At 46.7% G+C, this 24,705-nt stretch overlaps 1 protein-coding gene across 1 annotated transcript in view; it reads left to right on the forward strand.

Moving 5' to 3' along the window:
* Window positions 1-19,995, forward strand: part of LOC135533189 (cyclin-G-associated kinase-like) — a 27,147-nt gene extending 7,152 nt beyond the window's left edge. Inside the window, exons 8-13 of the mRNA XM_064960586.1 lie at window positions 7,571-7,646; window positions 13,318-13,438; window positions 18,318-18,367; window positions 18,917-19,065; window positions 19,286-19,408; window positions 19,632-19,995. Coding sequence (XP_064816658.1) covers window positions 7,571-7,646; window positions 13,318-13,438; window positions 18,318-18,367; window positions 18,917-19,065; window positions 19,286-19,408; window positions 19,632-19,769 — 657 coding nt within the window. The 3' untranslated portion in view covers window positions 19,770-19,995. The remainder of the gene's footprint in view (window positions 1-7,570; window positions 7,647-13,317; window positions 13,439-18,317; window positions 18,368-18,916; window positions 19,066-19,285; window positions 19,409-19,631) is intronic.
* Window positions 19,996-24,705: the final 4,710 nt, after the last annotated feature.

Raw genomic sequence — 24,705 nt, forward strand, 5'->3', positions numbered from 1 at the left:
ACAGCGGTGGTAGTGGTATCAGCGGCAACGGCGGCAGTGGTATCAGCGGCAGTGGTATCGGCGGTGGCAGTATCGGCAGCGGTGGTATCGGCGGTGGCAGCAGTGAGCATCGGTGGTGGCAGTGGTATCGGCGGCGGTGGTATCGGCGGTGGTAGTAGTGGTATCGGTGGTGGCAGTAGTATCGGCGGCGGTGGTGGTAGCAGTGGTAGCGGCGGTGGTAGTGGTATCAGCGGCGGTGGTAGTGGTATCAGCGGCGGTGGTGGTGGTATCGGCGGCGGTGGTGGCAGTGGTGGCGGCGGTGGTGGTAGTAGCGGTGGTGGTGGTAGTGGTAGCGGCGGTGGTGGTATCGGCGGCGGTGGCAGTGTCGGTGGTGGTGGTAGTGGTATCGGCGGTGGCAGTGGTAGCGGCGGTGGTGGTGGTGGCGGCGGCGGTGGTGGCAGTAGTAGTGGCGGTGGCAGCGGTAGCGGCAGCAGCGGCATCAGCTGGTAGTAATATCAGCGGCAACTGTCGTGGTATCAGCGGCGGTGGTATCAGCGGTGGTAGTGGTGGTATCGGTGGTAGTGGTATCGGTGGCAGTGGTATCGGTGGTGGTAGTAGTATCAGCAGTAGTAGTATCAGCTGTAGTAGTAATATCAGCATCAGCAGCAGTAGTATCAGCAGCAGTAGTATCAGCAGCAGTAGTATCAGCAGCAGTAGTAGTAGTATCAGTAGCAGTATCAGCAGCAGTAGTATCAGCAGCAGTAGTAGTAGTATCAGTAGCAGTATCAGCAGTAGTAGTATCAGCAGTAGTAGTATCAGAAGCAGTAGTAGCAGAAGCAGTAGTAGCAGAAGCAGTAGTAGCAGAAGCAGTAGTAGCAGTAGCAGCAGCAACAGTAGCAGCAGTAGCAGCAGCAGCAGTAGTATCAGCAGCAGTAGTAGTAGTATCAGTATCAGTAGTAGTATCATCATCAGTAGTAGTAGCAGAAGCAGTAGTAGCAGAAGCAGTAGTAGTAGCAGAAACAGTAGCAGTAGTAGTATCAGCAGTAGTAGCAGCAGCAGTAGTAGCATTAGTAGCATCAGCACTAGTAGCAGTAGCAGCACTAGTAGCAGTAGCAGCACTAGTAGCAGCAGTAGTACTAGTAGCAGCAGTAGTACTAGTGGTGCTGGCTGTGGTAGTGGTGTTGGCGGTGGTAGTAGTGGCGGTGGTAGTAGTAGTGGCGGTGGCAGTAGTAATAGTAGTGGCGGTGGTAGTAGTAATAGTAGTGGCAGTAGTAGTGGCGGTGGTAGTAGTAGCAGTGGTAGTAATAGTGGCAGTAGTAATAGTAGTGGCGGTGGTAGTAATAGTAGTGGCAGTAGTAGTGGCGGTGGTAGTAGTGGTAGTAGTAATAGTAGTGGCGGTTGTAATAGTAGTGGCGGTGGTGGCGGTGGTGGTAGGGGAGGCGGTGGTGGTAGGGGTGGTGGTAGGGGCGGCGGTGGTGGTAGGGGTGGTGGTGGTGGTGGTGGTGGTGGCGGCGGTGGTAGTGATAATGGCGGTGGTGGTAGTGATAATGGCTGTGGTGGTAGTGATAATGGCGGTGGTGGTAGTGATAATGGCGGTGGTGGTAGTGATAATGGCGGTGGTAGTAGTGATAATGGCGGTGGTAGTGGTGATAATGGCGGTGGTAGTAGTGATAATGGTGGTGGTAGTAGCGGTGGTGGTGGTAGTAGCGGTGGTGGTGGTAGTAGCGGTGGTGGTTGTAAGTCGCTCTGGATAAGAGCGTCTGCTAAATGACTTAAATGTAAATGTAAATGTGGTGGTAGTAGCGGCGGTGGTAGTAGTAGCGGCGGTGGTAGTAGTGGCGGTGGTAGTAGTAGTAGTAGTAGTGATAGTGGCGGTAGTAGTAGTGGTAGTAGTAGTGATAGTGGCGGTGGTGGTGGTGGTGGTAGTAGTAGTAGTAGTGGTGGTGGGAGTAGTGGTGGTAGTAGTAGTGGTAGTGATAGTGGCGGTGGTAGTAGTGGCGGTGGTGGTGGTAGTAGTAGTAGTGATAGTGGTAGTAGTGGTGGTGGGAGTAGTGGTAGTAGTGGCGGTGGTGGTGGTGGTGGTGGTGGTAGTAGTAGTAGTAGTGGTGGTGGGAGTAGTGGTGGTAGTAGTAGTGGCGGTGGTAGTGATAGTGGCGGTGGTAGTAGTGGCGGTGGTGGTGGTAGTAGTAGTAGTGATAGTGGTAGTAGTGGTGGTGGGAGTAGTGGTAGTAGTGGCGGTGGTAGTAGTAGTGGCGGTGGTAGTAGTAGGGGTGATAGTGGTGGTGGTAGTAATAGTGGTGGTAGTAATAGTGGTGGCGGTAGTAGTGATAGTGGCGGTGGTAGTAGTAGTGATGGTGGTGGCGGTGGTAGTAGTGGTGGTAGTAATAGTAGTGGCAGTAGTAGTGGCGGTGGTAGTAGTAATAGTAGTAGTAGTAGTAGTAGTGGCGGTAGTAGTAGTAGTAGTGGCGGTGGTAGTAGTAGTAGTAGTGGCGGTGGTAGTAGTAGTAGTAGTGGCGGTGGTAGTAGTAGTAGTAGTGGCGGTGGTAGTAGTAGTAGTAGTAGTGGCGGTGGTAGTAGTAGTGGCGGTGGTAGTAGTGGTGGTGGTGGTGGTGGTGGTGGTAGTAGTAGTAGTGGCGGTGGTAGTAGTAGTGGCGGTGGTAGTAGTAATAGTAGTAGTAGTAGTAGTGGCGGTAGTAGTAGTAGTAGTAGTGGCGGTGGTAGTAGTAGTAGTAGTAGTAGTGGCGGTGGTAGTAGTAGTAGTAGTAGTGGCGGTGGTAGTAGTAGTGGCGGTGGTAGTAGTAGTGGCGGTGGTAGTAGTAGTGGTGGTGGTGGTGGTGGTGGTGGTAGTAGTAGTGGCGGTGGTAGTAGTAATAGTAGTAGTAGTGGCGGTGGTAGTAGTGGTGGTGGTAGTAGTAATAGTAGTGGCAGTAGTAATAGTAGTAGTGGCAGTGGTAGTGGCGGTGGTAGTAGTAGCAGTGGTAGTAATAATAGTGGCAGTAGTAGTAGCAGTGGTAGTAATAGTAGTGGTAGTAGTAATAGTAGTGGCAGTAGTAGTGGCGGTGGTAGTAGTAATAGTAGTGGCGGTGGTGGTAGTAGTGGCGGTGGTGGTAGGGGCCGCGGTGGTGGTAGGGGGTGGTGGTAGGGGCCGCGGTGGTGGTAGGGGTGGTGGTAGGGGCCGCGGTGGTGGTAGGGGTGGTGGTAGGGGCCGCGGTGGTGGTAGGGGCCGCGGTGGTGGTGGCGGTGGTGGTAGCGGCGGTGGTGGTAGCGGCGGTGGTGGTAGGGGCCGCGGTGGTGGTAGGGGTGGTGGTAGGGGCCGCGGTGGTGGTAGGGGTGGTGGTAGGGGCCGCGGTGGTGGTAGGGGCCGCGGTGGTGGTAGGGGTGGTTGTAGGGGCCGCGGTGGTGGTGGTGGTGGTGGTGGTGGTAGCGGCGGTGGTAGCGGCGGTGTTGGTAGCGGCGGTGTTGGTAGCGGCGGTGGTAGCGGCGGTGGTGGTAGCGGCGGTGGTGGTAGCGGCGGTGGTGGTAGTAGTGGCGGTGGTAGTAGTAGTGATAGTGGCGGTGGTAGTAGTAGTGATAGTGGCGGTGGTAGTAGTGGTGGTGGTAGTAGTAGTGGTAGTAGTGGCGGTGGTGGTAGTGGTGGTAGTAGTAGTGGCGGTGGTAGTAGTAGTGATAGTGGCGGTGGTAGTGGTAGTAGTAGTAGTGATGGCGGCGGTGGTAGTAGTGGTGGTGGGAGTAGTGGTAGTAGTGGCGGTAGTAGCGGCGGTAGTAATAGTAGTGGCAGTAGTAGTGGCGGTGGTAGTAGTAGTGATAGTGGCGGTGGTAGTAGTGGTGATAGTGGTGGTAGTAATAGTGGTGGTAGTAATAGTGGTGGCGGTAGTAGTAGTAGTGATAGTGGTGGTAGTAGTAGTGATGGTGGTGGCGGTGGTAGTAGTGGTGGTAGTAGTAGTAGTGATAGTGGCGGTGGTAGTAGTAGTAGTGGTGGTAGTAATAGTAGTGGCAGTAGTAGTGGCGGTGGTAGTAGTAATAGTAGTAGTAGTAGTGGCGGTAGTAGTAGTAGTAGTGGCGGTGGTAGTAGTAGTAGTAGTAGTAGTGGCGGTGTTAGTAGTAGTAGTGGCGGTGGTAGTAGTAGTGGCGGTGGTAGTAGTAGTAGTGGTGGTGGTAGTGGTGGTAGTAGTAATAGTAGTGGCGGTAGTAGTAGTAATAGTAGTGGCAGTATTAATAGTAGTAGTGGCAGTGGTAGTAGCAGTGGTAGTAATAATAGTGGCAGTAGTAGTAGTAGTGGTAGTAGTGGCAGTAGTAGTGGCGGTGGTAGTAGTAATAGTAGAAGCGGTGGTGGTAGTAGTGGCGGTGGTGGTAGGGGTGGTGGTAGGGGCCGCGGTGGTGGTAGGGGTGGTGGTAGGGGCGGCGGTGGTGGTAGTGATAATGGCGGTGGTAGTAGTGATAATGGCGGTGGTAGTAGCGGCGGTGGTAGTAGCGGCGGTGGTAGTAGTGGTGATAGTGGCGGTGGTAGTAGTGGCAGTAGTAGTAGTAGTAATAGTAGTGGCAGTAGTAATAGTAGTAGTGGCAGTGGTAGTGGCGGTGGTAGTAGTAGCAGTGGTAGTAATAATAGTGGCAGTAGTAGTAGCAGTGGTAGTAATAGTAGTGGTAGTAGCGGTGGTGGTAGGGGCCGCGGTGGTGGTAGGGGTGGTAGTAGTAGTGATAATGGCGGTGGTAGTAGTGATAATGGCGGTGGTAGTAGTGATAATGGCGGTGGTAGTAGCGGCGGTGGTAGTAGCGGCGGTGGTAGTAGCGGCGGTGATAGTAGCGGCGGTGGTAGTAGTAGTGATAGTGGCGGTGGTAGTAGTGGCGGTGGTAGTAGTGGCGGTGGTAGTAGTGGCGGTGGTGGTAGTGGTGGTAGTAGTAGTGGCGGTGGTAGTGATAGTGGCGGTGGTGGCGGTGGTGGCGGTGGTAGTAGTGGCGGTGGTAGTAGTGGCGGTGGTAGTAGTGGCGGTGGTAGTAGTGGCGGTGGTGGTAGTAGTAGTGGCGGTGGTAGTGATAGTGGTGGTGGTGGTAGTAGTAGTAGTAGTGATAGTGGCGGTAGTAGTAGTGGCGGTGGTAGTAGTAGTAGTAGTAGTGGCGGTGGTAGTAGTAGTGGCGGTGGTAGTAGTAGTAGTAGTAGTGGTGGTGGTGGTGGTGGTAGTAGTAGTAATAGTAGTGGCAGTAGTAGTAGTAATAGTAGTGGCAGTAGTAATAGTAGTAGTGGCAGTGGTAGTGGCGGTGGTAGTAGTAGCAGTGGTAGTAATAATAGTGGCAGTAGTAGTAGCAGTGGTAGTAATAGTAGTGGTAGTAGTGGCAGTAGTAGTGGCGGTGGTAGTAGTAATAGTAGAAGCGGTGGTGGTAGTAGTGGCGGTGGTGGTAGGGGCCGCGGTGGTGGTAGGGGTGGTGGTAGGGGCCGCGGTGGTGGTAGGGGTGGTGGTAGGGGCGGCGGTGGTGGTAGTGATAATGGCGGTGGTAGTAGTGATAATGGCGGTGGTAGTGGCGGCGGTGGTAGTAGCGGCGGTGGTAGTAGCGGCGGTGGTAGTAGTGGTGATAGTGGCGGTGGTAGTAGTGGCGGTGGTAGTAGTGGCGGTGGTGGTGGTAGTAGTAGTGGCGGTGGTAGTAGTGGCGGTGGTAGTAGTGGCGGTGGTAGTAGTAGTGATAGTGGCGGTGGTGGTGGTGGTGGTAGTAGTAGTAGTGATAGTGGCGGTGGTAGTAGTGGCGGTGGTGGTAGTAGTGGTATTAGTGGCGGTAGTAGCGGCGGTAGTAATAGTAGCGATAGTGATAGTGGCGGTGGTAGTAGTGGTGATAGTGGTGGTAGTAATAGTGGTGGTAGTAATAGTGGTGGCGGTAGTAGTAGTAGTGATAGTGGTGGTAGTAGTAGTGATGGTGGTGGCGGTGGTAGTAGTGGTGGTAGTAATAGTAGTGGCAGTAGTAGTGGCGGTGGTAGTAGTAGTAGTGGCGGTAGTAGTAGTAGTGGCGGTGGTAGTAGTAGTAATAGTAGTAGTAGTAGTGGCGGTGGTAGTAGTAGTAGTAGTAGTGGCGGTGGTAGTAGTAATAGTAGTAGTAGTAGTAGTGGCGGTGGTAGTAGTAATAGTAGTAGTATTAGTGGCGGTGGTAGTAGTAATAGTAGTAGTAGTGGCGGTGGTGGTAGTAGTAGTAGTAGTAGTAGTAGTGGCGGTAGTAGTAGTAGTAGTAGTAGTGGCGGTGGTAGTAGTTGTAGTAGTAGTAGTAGTGGCGGTGGTAGTAGTGGTGGTAGTAGTAGTAGTGGCAGTAGTAATAGCAGTGGCAGTAGTAATAGTAGTGGCGTTGGTGGTAGTGGCAGTAGTAGTAGTAGTGGTGGTGGTGGTGGTGGTGGTGGTGGTGGTAGTAGTAATAGTAGTGGCAGTAGTAATAGTAGTAGTGGTGGTGGTAGTGGCAGTAGTAGTAGTGGTGGCGGTAGTAATAGTAGTGGCAGTAGTAATAGTAGTGGTGTTAGTAGTAGTGGTGGCAGTAGTATAGTGGCGGTAGTAATAGTAGTGGCGGTGGTGGTGGCAGTAGTAATGGCGGTGGTGGTAGTAGTAGTGGCAGTAGTAGTGGCGGTGGTGGTAGTAGTGATGGTGGTGGTGGTAGTAGTAGTGGTGGTGGTAGTTGTAGTGATGGTGGTGGTGGTAGTTGTAGTGATGGTGGTGGTGGTAGTTGTAGTGATGGTGGTAGTTGTAGTGATGGTGGTGGTGGTAGTAGTAGTGGTGGTGGTGGTAGTAGTAGTGGCGGTGGTAGTAGTAGTAGTATTGGAGGTGGTGGTAGTAGAAGTAGTGATGGCGGTAGTGGTAGTATTGGTGGTGGTAGTAGTAGTATTGGAGGTGGTGGTAGTAGAAGTAGTGATGGCGGTAGTGGTAGTATTGGTGGTGGTAGTAGTAGTATTGGTGGTAGTAGTGGTGGTAGTAGTGGTGGTGGTGGTGGTAGTAGAAGTAGTGATGGTGGTAGTATTGGTGGTGGTAGTAGTAGTATTGGTGGTAGTAGTGGTGGTGGTGGTGGTGGTAGTAGTAGTGATGGCGGTGGTGGTGGCGGTGGTAGTAGTAGTATTGGAGGTGGTGGTAGTAGTAGTTGTGATGGCGGTAGTGGTAGTATTGGTGGTGGTAGTAGTGGTAGTGGTGGTGGTGGTAGTAGTAGTGATGGTGGTGGTAGTAGTATTGGTGGTGGTGTTGGTATTCGTAGTAGTAGTGGTAGTAAGGGGTAGACATAACTGCTCCCCTGTGTCTGAGTGCAGATTGAGGCTGGGATGATCTGTGTTAATCGGGGGTTTCTCTGTGGGTTAAGGAGCTTACCCCCTCCGGAGAGGAGGCACAGCCAAGACAGGCAGGACTCGTGAAGGTTTGACCCTCACTGACACACCCAGAGATACCTACACTCTAGTCCAGGGAAACTGTACTAATGTTCTGACAGAATCTAACGACTCTGACTGCCTTCTCTTGGGACTCGTTTTAGTCCTTCTCTTCACTTTTCAACTGTTTGTTTTTGGTGCTTGGTCGCCCCCATGAGTCTGTTGAGGCCAGATTACTGTTTGAGGCCTGCTTACGATGGCTATGAATCTCTGCAGCTGCTGGAGCAGAACGGAGGATTTGGCAACAACGGCGCACAGCCCCCAGCCCAGATCCACAACATCCACAACGCAGGTGAGTTCAAACGCTGTGTGTGTCTCGTGTGTGTGTGTGTGTCTCGTGTGTGTGTGTGTGTCTCGTGTGTGTGTGTGTGTCTCGTGTGTGTGTGTGTCTCGTGTGTGTGTGTGTGTCTCGTGTGTGTGTGTGTCTTGTGTGTGTGTGTCTCGTGTGTGTGTGTGTGTCTCGTGTGTGTGTGTGTCTCGTGTGTGTGTGTGTCTCGTGTGTGTGTGTGTCTCGTGTGTGTGTGTGTCTCGTGTGTGTGTGTGTCTCGTGTGTGTGTGTGTCTCGTGTGTGTGTGTGTCTCGTGTGTGTGTGTGTCTTGTGTGTGTGTGTCTCGTGTGTGTGTGTGTCTCGTGTGTGTGTGTGTCTCGTGTGTGTGTGTGTGTGTCTCGTGTGTGTGTGTGTGTGTCTCGTGTGTGTGTGTGTGTGTCTCGTGTGTGTGTGTGTGTGTCTCGTGTGTGTCTCGTGTGTGTGTGTCTCGTGTGTGTGTGTGTGTGTCTCGTGTGTGTATTTGGTCACCTACAAACAAGCAGAGGGACCAGGACGACTGATCTGTGTAAAGGAAAGAATGAATGGGGCCATGAATCGTGAGATTTTGAGTGAAAACCTCCTTCTATCAGCAAGGGCATTGAAGATTAAACGTGGCTGGGTCTTTCAGCATGACAATGATCCCAAACACACCGCCCGGGCAACGAAGGAGTGACTTCGTAAGAAGCATTTCAAGGTCCTGGAGTGGCCTAGGCAGTCTCCAGATCTCAACCCCATAGAAAATCTTTGGAGGGAGTTGAAAGTCCATGTTGCCCAGCAACAGCCCCAAAACATCTGCTGCATGGAGGAATGGGCCAAAATACCAGCAACAGTGTGAAAACCTTTTGAAGACTTACAGAAAACGTTTGACCTCTGTCATTGCCAACAAAGGGTATATAACAAAGTATTGAGAAACTTTTGTTATTGACCAAATACTTATTTTTCCACCATAATTTGCAAATAAATTTATAAAAAATCCTACAATGTGATTTTCTGGATTTTTTTTCTCATTTTGTCTGTCATCGTACTGGCCTCTCTCATCTATTTAAGTGGTAGAACTTGTACAATTGTTGTCTGACTAAACACTTTTTTTGCCCCACTGTATGACCCCTGATCACAGACTATCCCCTTCACCTGAAGGCCGGATGGTCACACTCTCACAACCCAGCAGCTGCTGTGTTTGTCCTTTTTGAAGTCACATGGTGTGGTCTACTAGTCACCTGATGTTTGCACTCAGTGTGTTTAAAAAAAAAAAAAAAAAACTAAGAATAGTAATAACCTCCTAGATTTTAAATGCTGAAACAAGGCTTACTCACTTAGGAAGGGACTGGCTCGTCAATATGGCTCACAAAATGTAGTTGCAACTTAAATCTTGGTCAGAATGGATGATATTTCATATATTATGAAGATAAAAAATAGATATCCTCGGAAAAGCACAGGCAGGATTTGTAAATTTATATGCTTAGTATTTTCAATTTTTTTACTGGCAATAAAATAATTCAAATACTAAGCATAAAACTTTCATATCCTGGATATATTTTTACATTGGCTTTTTTCAGAATTAGCATTGCAAACATCTAGTAGGAAAACTTCATTATCTTGGCTGAAAAATAATTTTGTTTGAATCTATCATACTTGGAAATGTAACTTTTAAGGAAGAGTGCTTTATGGACAGTACTGCTACTGGTACTACTACTAATGTTGCTACTACTGCTGCTACTACTACTGGTACTACTACTGCTGCTACTGCTGCTACTACTACTGGTACTACTACTGCTGCTGCTACTACTACCACTAATGTTGCTACTACTGCTACTGGTACTACTACTACTGGTACTACTACTACTACTGCTACTACTACTACTGGTACTACTACTGCTGCTACTACTACTACCACTAATGTTGCTATTACTGGTACTACTACTAATGTTGCTACTACTGGTTCTACTGGTACTACTACTACTGCTGCTGCTATTGCTACAACTGCTGGTACTACTGCTTGTACTACTGCTGGTACTACTTCTACTACTGGTACTACTACTATTACTACTGATACTACTACTGACATTACTACTTGTACTACTCCTACTACTACTATTACTGCTACAACTACTACTACTGGTACTACTGCTGCTACTAATACTATTACTACTACTACTGGTACTACTACTACTACTACTACTACTGGTACTACTACTACTACTACTACTACTGGTACTACTAATACTATTGCTACTACTACTGGTACTACTACTACTACCACTGCTGCTGTTACTACTGCTACCACTACTACTATTACTGCTGCTGCTACTACTAATACTACTGTTACTGTTAACTGCTACTGGTACTACTACTATTACTATTACTGGTACTGTTACTACTACTGCTACTACTACTACTACTATTACTGCTACTACTACTGTTACTACTACAACAGCTACTGCTACTACTACTACTATTACTGTTACTACTACAACTGCTACTGGTACTGCTACTACTACTGTTACTACTACAACTGGTACTGCTACTACTACTGTTACTACTACAACAGCTACTGCTACTACTACTACTATTACTGTTACTACTACAACTGCTACTGGTACTGCTACTACTACTGTTACTACTACAACTGGTACTGCTACTACTACTGTTACTACTACTACTACTGCTACTGGTACTGCTACTACTACTACTACTGTTACTACTACTACTGGTACTGGTACTGCTACTGCTACTACTACTGCTACTGGTACTGGTACTGCTACTACTACTGTTACTACTGCTACTGGTACTGGTACTGCTACTACTACTGTTACTACTACTACTGCTACTGGTACTGCTACCACTACTACTGGTACTGCTACTACTACTGTTACTACTACTACTACTGGTACTGCTACTACTACTGTTACTACTACTACTGCTACTTGCGCTGCTGTTACTACTGTTACTGTTGTTCTGGTGCTATGTATTTGGCTGTTAAGAGGATTGCTCTTTTGGCAGTCAGCCATCTGGTGAACAGACTGGTACTGCTACTACTACTGTTACTACTACTACTGGTACTGCTACTACTACTACTGGTACTGCTACTACTACTGTTACTACTACTACTGTTACTGTTGATCTGGTGCTATGTATTTGGCTGTTAAGAGGATTGCTCTTTTGGCAGTCAGCCATCTGGTGAACAGACTGGGGGGCTCCCTGTGGTCAGATGCTTCCTGCACTCATTCACACCTGGCGTCAGTGCTCCATTTGAGCCGGATCCTGAATAGGATCTGGCTCCTCTGTTTTGTTGTCTTTCGTTCACGGAGCCCATTTGCCAGGATCAGGTAGCCTACCTCTTGTGGCATGAACAATTATTTTCACTGTTTTGCAATGTAAAAATCCTAATAAAAGCCATCAGAGTAGTTACTTTTTGGATTCCTCTGTAACAAACAAACATGTCATTGTGATAATGTGCCTGATATTGTAAGAACTGATTCATGTTGGGCTGGCCCGGGTTTATGGCAGTATTGTAACCTATATAGACCATTTATGTGGTGCGAGAGAAGCACGCCTGTATCTCTCACAGAACTAAAATGAGATTCACTTTCTATGATCTCTCTCCCTCTGTGCTCTGATCTCTCTCCCTCTCTGTGCTCTGATCTCTCCCTCTCTGTGCTCTGATCTCTCCCTCTCTGTGCTCTGATCTCTCCCTCTCTGTGCTCTGATCTCTCCCTCTCTGTGCTCTGATCTCTCCCTCTCTGTGCTCTGATCTCTCCCTCTCTGTGCTCTGATCTCTCCCTCTCTGTGCTCTGATCTCTCCCTCTCTGTGCTCTGATCTCTCCCTCTCTGTGCTCTGATCTCTCCCTCTCTGTGCTCTGATCTCTCCCTCTCTGTGCTCTGTGCTCTGATCTCTCTCCCTCTATGTGCTCTGATCTCTCCCTCTCTGTGCTCTGATAGAGCCGGCAACTCACATTTCTTCAGCATTTCACGTCATCATTTATTTCCTAATAGAATATTCGCTGCGGGAAGTGTGCTGGAGGTGAGGCAGCACTTTGCTTTCTGTTAAGAAAGAAATGAAATAATTCCCAATACTACATTAAGAGTACACCTATAATTTAGCCACAGAGGATCCGTAGCTAATTTGTAAAAAAAAATAGCCTAAGCATGCCTACTTGCGGTAATGCGTGTCAGATCTGTCAGTGAATAGCATGCAGCCAAAACAGACCTTTCGCGAATATTTCAAATACAATCGCTGGAAATCACAGGTTGGAAAGCAAATAATACCGCCTGAAAATAAAATACTAATCTGTTTGTTTAATAACTTCGAAATAGCTCTATTGAGTGAACAGCATTGTTTTTACAAAGTAAGAGAGAGAGGGAGAGAAGCTTTTGTCTGCTGAGTGAGCCGAGTCAGTGAAACTGGGAAGATGTTTTGGACTAATTTCCTGCTCGTATTGTAACCTACAGTAATGTGTTTCTACACTCAGCTAGGCTATTGATGGATTGAAAACGAGGATGTTTTTATTGATCGGTTTGTAGCCTGTCATTTCGATAATTTAAAGATTCTGCGAAAGTCTCCAGTCATGTAGAATTGCATGAAATGCATTTATGAAAGCCCACATTTTTCCAGGACTCAAAAAAAAAAAAAAAGGCTACAAAAAATGTGCTCCTTGTGTGCAACTTCTGCAAGCGGCTCCACACCACTGCTCGTTTTTTTTGTTCCAGCACGTCCCATATTACAAATGAAGCACTGTCTGGCATGTATTCAATAGTGCACACTGTAGCAAAATGTGTCGCAGCAGACGTGTTTTTATCGGACAAATTCAGGTTTACGTCATCCCTCTAAAAACAACATGGAGGAAAAAAAAGACAAAGGACCCAATTCAATGAGTTGTAGACTCATGTCAAACCTTATTGTCTAGTCAAACCCGATTGTCAAGTCCAGGATTCATCAACTAGATTCAGCCATGGGCCAATTTTTCTTTCTTGAGTGGATGGTCGGTCGGGTGGACTGAAAATTGACCAGATGAAGCCCAAACTGATATGCTTGACTAAAACATAATAATTTCAAACCTTGTTTACATTTGTGTACGATCGTGTGTCTCTATTATGCGGGGAATACATGGGAACAGATTTCATTGGTGTCAAAATAAATTTTGGCCCGGGTGCCGCATTTTGTCTTCAATGAGTTCCGGAAGGCCACGTTGAAAATTGATTATCTCCTCGCAGTCAAAATGTGCAATAAGTAGTCCTCTTTCCATGTTGTTGTTGTTAAACATTTATTATTATTATTATTATTATTATTATTATTATTACTATTAATTTTAAGCTCCCTGACTCTCTAGCATTTTATTTAAAAGATTATTAGAAGCTGGACACAGTCAAGAAACTGAATGTAGGTCCATTATCATTTAAACACAGTTTATATTTGAGTCATTTTAAAGTATATTGTGCTGGACCTGTCTCCAGGAATGTATTAATGTGTTTTATTATTATGTGTTTTATTTACTCAAACTACCTGTGGCCAGGATGTCTGACACCGGTCACAGATTGTGTGATAAATGTAAATTGATGATTAGCTTATGAAAGGTTTGTTTTTATTTCCAGATGCTTAATGTGTGAATCCACTTTTGTGCGCTGACCCATGACTTTGTCTCCTTCCTGTGTGTTTCAGGGGTGTACGGTGCAGACCCGGACCAGGGCGGGGGCTTCCTCGACATTCTGAAGGGAGGAACTGAACGCTTTCTGACCAACATCAAAGACACCTCCTCTAAAGTCATCCAGTCTGTGGCCAGGTGAGAGACAGTCGGCTCGGAAAACACCTGCAATACATTAGAACTGAGAAACATCGCGATGCATTATGCTGAGAAACACCGCGATACATTATGCTGAGAAACACCACGATACATTATATTGAGAAACACCACAATACATTATGCTGAGAAACACCGCGATACATTATGCTGAGAAACACCGCGATACATTATGCTGAGAAACACCGCGATACATTATGCTGAGAAACACCGCGATACATTATGCTGAGAAACACCGCGATACATTATGCTGAGAAACACCGCGATACATTATGCTGAGAAACACCGATACATTATGCTGAGAACACCGCGATACATTATGCTGAGAAACACCGCGATACATTATGCTGAGAAACAGAAATGCTGAGAAACACCGCGATACATTATGCTGAGAAACACCGCGATACATTATGCTGAGAAACACCGCGATACATTATGCTGAGAAACACCGCGATACATTATGCTGAGAAACATTGCGATACATTATGCTGAGAAACACCACGATACATTATGCTGAGAAACATTGCGATACATTATGCTGAGAAACACCACGATACATTATGCTGAGAAACACCGCGATACATTATATTGAGAAACACCACAATACATTATGCTGAGAAACACCACGCTACATTATATTGAGAAACACCACGATACATTATATTGAGAAACACCACGATACATTATGCTGAGAAACACCACGATACATTATGCTGAGAAACACCACGATACATTATGCTGAGAAACACCACGCTACATTATATTGAGAAACACCACGATGCATTATGCTGAGAAACACCACGATGCATTATGCTGAGAAACACCACGATACATTATGCTGAGAAACACCACGATACATTATGCTGAGAAACATCACAATACATTATACTGAGAAACATCGCGATACATTATACTGAGAAACACCGCGATACATTATGCTGAGAAACACCGCGATACATTATGCTGAGAAACACCGCGATACATTATATTGAGAAACATCGCGATGCATTACATTGAGAAACACCACGATACATTATATTGAGAAACACCACAATACATTATGCTGAGAAACACCACGCTACATTATATTGAGAAACACCACGATACATTATATTGAGAAACACCACGATACATTATGCTGAGAAACACCACGATACATTATGCTGAGAAACACCACGATACATTATGCTGAGAAACATCACAATACATTATACTGAGAAACATCGCGATACATTATGCTGAGAAACACCACGATACATTATGCTGAGAAACATCGCGATACATTATGCTGAGAAACATCACAATACATTATACTGAGAAACATTGCGATACATTATGCTGAGAAACATCACAATACATTATATTGAGAAACATTGCGATACATTATGCTGAGAAACACCGCGATACAATATGCTGAGAAACACCACGATACATTATATTGAGAAACATCGCGATACATTATGCTGAGAAACATCACAATACATTATACTGAGAAACATTGCGATACATTATGCTGAGAAACACCGCGATACATTATATTGAGAAACATCGCGATACATTATATTGAGAAACACCGCGATACATTATGCTGAGAAACACCACGATACATTATATTGAGAAACACCACAATATTCAGTGCATTTGGAAATGATTCAGACCCCTGACTTTTGCCACAATTTGATACGTTGCAGTCTTATTGTAAAATGGATTAAATTGTTTTATTTCCTCATCAATCTACAAACAATATCCCATAATGACAAAGCAAAAAACATTTTATTTTTATTTTAGAAATGTTTGCTAATTTATAAAAATAAAATATAAATAATTTTATACATATTATTATATTATACATTCTACATTCGTGCAACTTTGTAAGAGAGAAATAGAAATATCACATTTACATAAGTTCAGATCTTTTACTCAGTACTTTGTTGAATCACTTTTGACAGCGATTACAGCCTCAAGTCTTCTTGGGTATGACGCTACAAGCTTGGCACACCTGTATTTGGGGAGTTTCTCCAATTCTTCTCTGCAAATCCTCTCAAGCTATTTCAGGTTGGATGGGGAGTGTCGATACATGGCTATTTTCAGGTCTCTCCAGAGATGTTCAACCGGGCTCTGGCTGGGCCACTCAAGAAGATTCAGACACTTGTCCCAAAGCCACTTCTGCGTTGTCTTGGCTTTGTGCTTGGGGTCGTTGTCCTGCTGGAAGGTGAACCTTTGCCCCAGTCTGAGGTCTTGAGTGCTCTGGAGCAGGTTTTCATCAAGAATCTGCCTTTCCAAATCATTTTACTATTTTCTACATTATGGAATAATAGAGAAGACAACACTATGAAATAACACATAGGGAATCATGTAGTAACCAAAAAGTGTTCAAAAAAATATAAATATCTATTTTATTTTTGCTTCTTCAAAGTATCCACCCTTTGCCTTGATATCAGTTTTGTACACTTTTGGCATTCTCTCAACCAGCTTCATGAGGTAGTCACCTGGAATGCATTTCAATTAACTTGTTGAAAGTTAATTTGTTGAATTTCTCTCTTTTAATATGTTTTTCATTAGCCGGTAATAGCCAGCTTTTGGCCGACAAAAAAAAATAATAATATATATATATATATATTTAAAAAGAAATATATATGTAAATAGAAATGGCTGCGGCCAAATGTCCAGAACAGTAAAAAATCCCATTGTGAAATAATGCTTTTTAGCCTTTTAAATACCAGTCGATGTAAATACATTTGACTGGTCATGCGTATCGGTCTATAGGTTCATTCTCATAAAGCGTTTGAGTGGAAATTCGATCAGACAGCGCGAGGGCTGCTGCTACAGCATCTCAAAACAGTAAATGCATAGGCAACGGAAGGCAGGGTTTATCAGTGTCACACCACTTTGCAATGCGCTGGAAGGCAGTGTCCATTTTTGAGAACGTATAGCTTCTTAATTAAATGAAACCTAAAGGTTTTACTACACGTGGCATGTCTTACCATGCTTCAAAGTAGCCTAGCCAACATCAGACCACAGCCGTGGAGGCAATTATTTTATATCAACTTATTTTTCCATTGTCTCGTAGCCAAAGACACAATCCGAGGTCATATTAGCAACCCATGCTAGCTGTTGCATGTTAAGATCTCCACTCATTGCTGTCACATGAAACCTGTCTCCCGTTAATTGCATATGGAACAAACATGTGCGTGTAACCTACTACCTTGTGTGCATTGCTGCGCTCATATTGTGAAGAAATAATAGTTCATAAACATTTTAAGCGAACTGTTCTGATCTGTTGCATCAGACTCATTTGCTTTTTAAAGTTGGGGGGAGGGGGGATAGTGATGGGGGATAGTGATTCAGCTGTTTGTTACTCGTCTTGTCTGAGGAAAAGTAAACGCGGAGCGTTATTCTAACATCTTCAAAGTGCGCGCTGTAATTGGGTAAGAAGGAGTGCGCGCGCTGTAATTGGGTAAGAAGGAGTGCGCGCGCACGTTGTCAACTTGCATGTTCTGTTAATATGAATTGCCATAATGAAAATGTGATTTCTGTCATTTTGATAAACGTGGGTGGACGCCCTAATCCGGTTATGCACCCAATGCATATGGGTCCTAAAATTTCTCAAATATCCGGTAAATTAAAATGCTGCTGGTCAAATGTCTGGTGCCACATGACCGAAACTGAAAACCTGACACACACACACACACACACACACACACACACACACACACACACACACACACACACACACACACACACACTGCTCAGAAAGACTGTTTCCCTTTCTGCATTGTCGCAAATATCTCTGCCCATACAAGCTCCACACACACTCACACACTCCATTCTCTCTTGGATCTGATAACTCACCCCACCCACCCTTGTCCAATCATCCTGTTTTGATTCATTGGTTCGCCCATTTAGTTCTGTTTTGATTCATTGGTTCGCCCATTTAGTTCTGTTTTGATTCATTGGTTCGCCCATTTAGTTCTGTTTTGATTCATTGGTTCGCCCATTTAGTTCTGTTTTGTGTTTTTTCTGATTTTGTTTTATGAACTCTGCCTCTACCACAACTCATGGTCCTATAAACTCCTTCCTGTAGCCCCAGGTAAATATGGGATACTACACGCCCTCTTTGTACCCGCCTCTGTGTGTGTGTGTGTGTGTGTGTGTGTGTGTGTGTGTGTGTGTGTGTGTGTGTGTGTGTGTGTGTGTGTGTGGCCATAGTCTGCAAAATATTCACACTGCTGTGTCCATAATCCCATGTCAGCAGCACAAAGTGAATATGGGGTTTGAGTTGAAACATGGTTTGAATTCTAATCCTCCACCGCCTACTAAAAACCAACATCTCACCAACGTTCATTTTCCTAACTCGCCTACATCTGTTGCTGTTCTTTTTAATCCCATAGATCCAACTAGTTTTCTTCAGTTTAGACTGTAGATTTGTGGTGGAAAAAGTACAGTATTTAAATCTAGTTTAAAAAAACAAAGTCTCTATCATTGACAATGTGTGATGATAGTGAGAAAATGTGTCATTGCAGTGACATGCTTCTACACACAACTGAAAATAGTCGGCGTGTGACCCAATACTCTCTCTCTCTCTTGAAGTGTGCACTTGTTCACAGGTAAATGACTGATGTATGCAACCTCCCTATGCCAATCCAACACTTTTACATTTATGGGTAGTAGTCAACAAGGGCACACTACAGGAGGAAGGAGGAGATATTGGGATACAACCAGAATGCCCTTTTGAAATTTGGCAACTAGATTGTCCATTTTATTTTTGTTCCTGCCCTTTGTTCAGTATTGTCCGTGAACCAAGTGTCCTCTGGGTTTGTAACAGATCTGAATTGTACCCATTGTTTGTTTCCCCTCTCAGTTATACAAAGGGAGACCTGGATATCTCTTACATCACCTCTAGAATAGCAGGTATGTACCCTCATTCTAGCCTTGTCCTAGATCACTTTTGTGTTGTCTTGTTTGTTAGGGAAACGATGGCCCAAACAGATCTGGGACCAGGCTTTTCATTATACACTATTATGGATTTTTTTATTGTCTTCGATCACCTAAACTGTGTTACTTTGTGGCTTGTCCTTGAATGTGACAAAATAAAAAAATAATTCTCAAATGGTACTAATGTCTCTGAGCAGAATTGAAGCTCCATCCATCTGTAGTGTTTTCAAAAGGCTAAATTGAAGTAATGCGATGGTTCACTCTTCTCTTGTGTAACGTGTGTGTAACGTGTGTGTAACGTGTGTGTAACGTGTGTGTAACGTGTGTGTAACGTGTGTGTGTAACGTGTGTGTGTGTAACGTGTGTGTGTGTAACGTGTGTGTGTGTAACGTGTGTGTGTGTAACGTGTGTGTGTGTAACGTGTGTGTGTGTAACGTGTGTGTGTGTAACGTGTGTGTGTGTAACGTGTGTGTGTGTAACGTGTGTGTGTGTGTGTGTAACGTGTGCGTGTGTGTGTACGCTCAGTCATGTCCTTCCCGGCGGAGGGAGTGGAGTCTGCCATTAAGAACAACATGGAGGATGTGCGTCTCTTCCTGGATGGCCGTCATGCAGGACACTACGCCGTCTACAACTTGACCAAGCGCTCTTACAGACCCACCCGCTTCCACAACAGGGTAAGGCAGCCCACCACCAGACAGAATATGACCAATATTTACTAGTAGGTAAAGAGAGTTTTGAGGAACAATTCTGCTGGTGCGCTGGTTTGTGCTTCCCTGATTATTTGAGCGAATCTTCCGATCTGTGTAAAAGTTAAAGTTCAGTATTAGGTATAATCATTAGACAGACACCTATTTGAAAATAAGAGTTCCTAAAGCTCTTCCTGACCTGCCGTAGGTGTCGGAGTGTGGCTGGCAGGCCCGGCGGGCACCCAACCTGCGGAGCCTCTACAGCCTCTGTAAGAACATGCACCTGTGGCTGAAACAGGACCAGAGGAACATCGCCGTCGTCCACTGCCTGGTGAGCACAGCCACCACATACACCCCTACACTCACTCGCACTGCACTGGGACACACAAAGTAACTCACCATAACTTGGTGGCATTTATATACCTTTTTTTTTTTCTAAAATAACTTCTTCCTCCCATAACTGGTAGTCTGTCTGAAATGCAGACCAACACGAGAACTTGTATTCTTAGTCCCCCGTGTTGACCCCTGACCCCTCTTGTCTTGTGTGCTTGTAGGACGGGCGGGCGGCCTCGGCCGTGGCGGTGTGCTCCTTCCTGTGTTTCTGCCGCCTCTTCACCACGGCTGAGGCGGCCGTATACATGTTCAGTATGAAGCGCTGTCCCCCGGGGATCTCCCCTTCCCACAAGAGGTAGGTGCTCCTGGTCATCCAGCCTTAAGTACATTGTCTCCTGGGGACAGATCTAGGATCAGTTTCCCCTCTCCAATCCTAACCTTATCCTGCAGGTAGGTGTCCTAGCGGTTAAGAGCTTTGGGCCAGTAACCGAAAGGTTGCCGGTTCGAATCCCCGAGCCGGCAAGGTGGAAGAATCTGCCGTTCTTCCCTTGAGCAAGGCAGTTAAGCCCCAAAAACAACTGCTCGCCGGGTGCCGATGTTGTGGACGTTGATTAAGGCAGCCCTCCGCACCTCTCTGATTGAGGGGTTGGGTTAAATGAGGAAGACACATTTCAGTTGACTGCATTCAGTTGTTCAACTAACCAGGTATCCCCCTTCCCATATCCAACTGACCAGGTATCCCCCTTTCCCTTCTCATATCCAACTGACCAGGTATCCCCTTTCCCTTCCATATCCAACTGACCAGGTATCCCCTTTCCATATCCAACTGACCAGGTATCCCCTTTCCCTTCCCATATCCAACTGACCAGGTATCCCCCTTTCCCTTCCCATATCCAACTGACCAGGTATCCCCCTTTCCATATCCAACTGACCAGGTATCCCCCTTTCCCTTTCCATATCCAACTGACCAGGTATCCCCCTTTCCATATCCAACTGACCAGGTATCCCCCTTTCCCTTCCATATCCAACTGACCAGGTATCCCATATCCTACTGACCATATCCAACTGACCAGGTATCCCCCTTTCCATATCCAACTGACCAGGTATCCCCCTTTCCATATCCAACTGACCAGGTATCCCCCTTTCCATATCCTACTGACCAGGTATCCCCCTTTCCCTTTCCATATCCTACTGACCAGGTATCCCCCTTTCCATATCCTACTGACCAGGTATCCCCCTTTCCATATCCTACTGACCAGGTATCCCCCTTTCCATATCCTACTGACCAGGTATCCCCTTTCCATATCCAACTGACCAGGTATCCCCCTTCCATATCCAACTGACCAGGTATCCCCCCTTTCCATATCCTACTGACCAGGTATCCCCCTTCCATATCCAACTGACCAGGTATCCCCCTTTCCATATCCTACTGACCAGGCATCCCCCTTTCCATATCCTACTGACCAGGTATCCCCCTTTCCCTTCCCATATCCAACTGACCAGGTATCCCCCTTTCCATATCCAACTGACCAGGTATCCCCCTTTCCATATCCAACTGACCAGGTATCCTTCCATATTTCCATATCCAACAACTGACCAGGTATCCCCTTCCCATATCCAACTGACCAGGTATCCATATTTGACCTTCCATATCCTACTGACCAGGTATCCCCTTCCCATATCCAACTGACCAGGTATCTTTCCCCTTTCCCTTAGGGACCATATCCAACTGACCAGGTATCCCCCTTCCATATCCAACTGACCAGGTAATCCCCTTTCCCTTCCATATCCAACTGACCAGGTATCCAACTGACCAGGTATCCTTTCCATATCCAACTGACCAGGTATCCCCTTTCCATATCCAACTGACCAGGTATCCCCCAGGTAGGGTTTCCATATCCAACTGACCAGGTATCCCCAGCCATATCCAACTGACCAGGTATCTCCATATCCAACTGACCAGGTATCCCCCTTCCATATCCCACTGACCAGGTATGTTTCCCTTCCCATATCCAACTGACCAGGTATCCCCTCCTTCCATATCCAACTGACCAGGTATCCCCTTCCCATATCCTACTGACCAGGTATCCCCTTTCCATATCCAACTGACCAGGTATCCCCTTTCCATATCCAACTGACCAGGTATCCCCCTTTCCATATCTACTGACCAGGTATCCCCATTTCCATATCCAACTGACCAGGTATCCCCTTTCCATATCCAACTGACCAGGTATCCCCCTTTCCATATCCAACTGACCAGGTATCCCCTTTCCATATCCTACTGACCAGGTATCCCCCTTTCCATATACTGACCATCCCCCTTTCCATATCCAACTGACCAGGTATCCCCCCTTCCATATCCAACTGACCAGGTATCCCCCCTTTCCATATCCAACTGACCAGGTATCCCCCTTTCCAGAGGGTCCTACTAGGACCCATATCCAACTGACCAGGTATCCCCTTCCATATCCAACTGACCAGGTATCCCCTTTCCCATATCCTACTGACCAGGTATCCCCCTTTCCATATCCAACTGACCAGGTATCCCCCTGATTTTCCATATCCTACTGACCAGGTATCCCCTTCCATATCCAACTGACCAGGTATCCCCTTCCATATCCAACTGACCAGGTATCCCCCTTTTTCCATATCCAACTGACCAGGTATCCCCTTCTCATATCCAACTGACCAGGTATCCCCCTTCCATATCCAACTGACCAGGTATCGGTCCCTTTCCATATCCAACTGACCAGGTATCCCCTTCCATATCCAACTGACCAGGTATCCCCTTCCATATCCAACTGACCAGGTATCCCCCTTTCCATATCCAACTGACCAGGTATCCCCTTCTCCATATCCAACTGACCAGGTATCCCCCTTTCCATATCCAACTGACCAGGTATCCCCTTTCCATATCCAACTGACCAGGTATCCCCTTTCCTTTCCATATCCTACTGACCAGGTATCCCCTTTCCATATCCAACTGACCAGGTAGGATTTCCATATCCAACTGACCAGGTATCCCCTTCCCTCCCCCTTTCCATATCCAACTGACCAGGTATCCCCCTTCCCATATCCAACTGACCAGGTATCCCCCTTCCCCTTCCATATCCAACTGACCAGGTATCCCCTTCCCTTCCCATATCCAACTGACCAGGTATCCCCTTCCATATCCAACTGACCAGGTATCTTCCATATCCAAGGACCAGGTATCCCCTTTCCATATCCAACTGACCAGGTATCCCCCTCCCTTCCCATATCCAACTGAATCAGGTATCCCCTTCCCATATCCTACTGACCAGGTATCCCCCTTTCCATATCCAACTGACCAGGTATCCCCCTTCCATATCCAACTGACCAGGTATCCCCCTTTCCATATCCAACTGACCAGGTATCCCCTTCCATATCCAACTGACCAGGTATCCCCCTTTCCATATCCAACTGACCAGGTATCCCCCTTTCCATATCCAACTGACCAGGTATCCTTTCCTTTCCATATCCAACTGACCAGGTATCCCCCTGGGGAGGTTCCATATCCAACTGACCAGGTATCCCCTTTCCATATCCAACTGACCAGGTATCCCCTTTCCATATCCTAGGGACCAGGTATCCCCCTTCCATATCCAACTGACCAGGTATCCCCCTTTCCATATCCAACTGACCAGGTATCCTTCCATATCCTACTGACCAGGTATCCCCCTTTCCATATCCAACTGACCAGGTATCCCCCTTCCATATCCAACTGACCAGGTATCCCCTTTCCATATCCTACGGACCAGAGTATCCCCCTTTCCATATCCTACTGACCAGGTGATCCCCTTTCCATATCCAACTGACCAGGTATCCCCTTTCCATATCCTACTGACCAGGTATCCCCCTTTCCAGATCCTACTGACCAGGTATCCCGTCTTTCCATATCCAACTGACCAGGTATCCCCCCTTCCCTTCCCATATCCTACTGACCAGGTATCCCCTTTCCCCCTTCCCATATCCAACTGACCAGGTATCCCCATAGTTCCCATATCCAACTGACCAGGTATCCCGCTTCCCTTCCCATATCCAACTGACCAGGTATCCCCCTTTCCATATCCAACTGACCAGGTATCCCTTCCATATTGACCAGGCATTCCCATATCCAACTGACCAGGTATCCCCTTTCCATATCCAACTGACCAGGTATCCCACTTTCATATCCAACTGACCAGGTATCCTTCCATATCCAACTGACCAGGCATCCCCCTTTCCATATCCAACTGACCAGGTATACCTTTCCATATCCAACTGACCAGGTATCCCCCTTTCCATATCTTAGATCCAACTGACCAGGCATCCCTTTCCTTCGATCATATCCAACTGACCAGGTATCCCCCTTCCCATATCCAACTGACCAGGTATCCTTTCCATATCCAACTGACCAGGTATCCCCTTTCCATATCCAACTGACCAGGTATCCCCCCTTTCCATATCCTACTGACCAGGTATCCCCCTCCCTTCCATATCCAACTGACCAGGTATCCCCCTTTCCCTTCCCATATCCAACTGACCAGGTATCCCCTTCCATATCCTACTGACCAGGTATCCCCCTTCCATATCCAACTGACCAGGTATCCCCCTTTCCATATCCAACTGACCAGGTATCCCCCTTTCCATATCCAACTGACCAGGTATCCCCCTTTTTCCATATCCAACTGACCAGGTATCCCCTTTCCATATCCAACTGACCAGGTATCCCCTTCCATATCCTACTGACCAGGTATCCCCCTTTCCCCATATCCTACTGACCAGGTATCCCCTTTCCATATCCAACTGACCAGGTATCCCCCTTTTCCCTTCCCATATCCAACTGACCAGGTATCCCCCTTCCCCTTCCCATATCCAACTGACCAGGTATCCCCTTTCCATATCCAACTGACCAGGTATCCCCCCCCTTCCCATATCCAACTGACCAGGTATCCCCTTCCCATATCCAACTGACCAGGTATCCCCCTTCCCATATCCAACTGACCAGGTATCCCCTTTCCTTCCCATATCCAACTGACCAGGTATCCCCCTTCATATCCAACTGACCAGGTATCCCCCCTTCCAACTTCTTTCCATATCCAACTGACCAGGTATCCCCTTTCCATATCCAACTGACCAGGTATCCCCCTTTCCATATCCAACTGACCAGGTATCCCCTTTCCATATCCAACTGACCAGGCATCCCCTTCCATATCCAACTGACCAGGTATCCCCCTTTCCATATCCAACTGACCAGGTATCCCCTCTTCCATATCCTACTGACCAGGTATCCCC

Source organism: Oncorhynchus masou, unplaced genomic scaffold (genome assembly GCF_036934945.1).
Source record: "Oncorhynchus masou masou isolate Uvic2021 unplaced genomic scaffold, UVic_Omas_1.1 unplaced_scaffold_2279, whole genome shotgun sequence".
In the NCBI taxonomy this organism is placed as follows: Eukaryota; Metazoa; Chordata; class Actinopteri; order Salmoniformes; family Salmonidae; genus Oncorhynchus; species Oncorhynchus masou.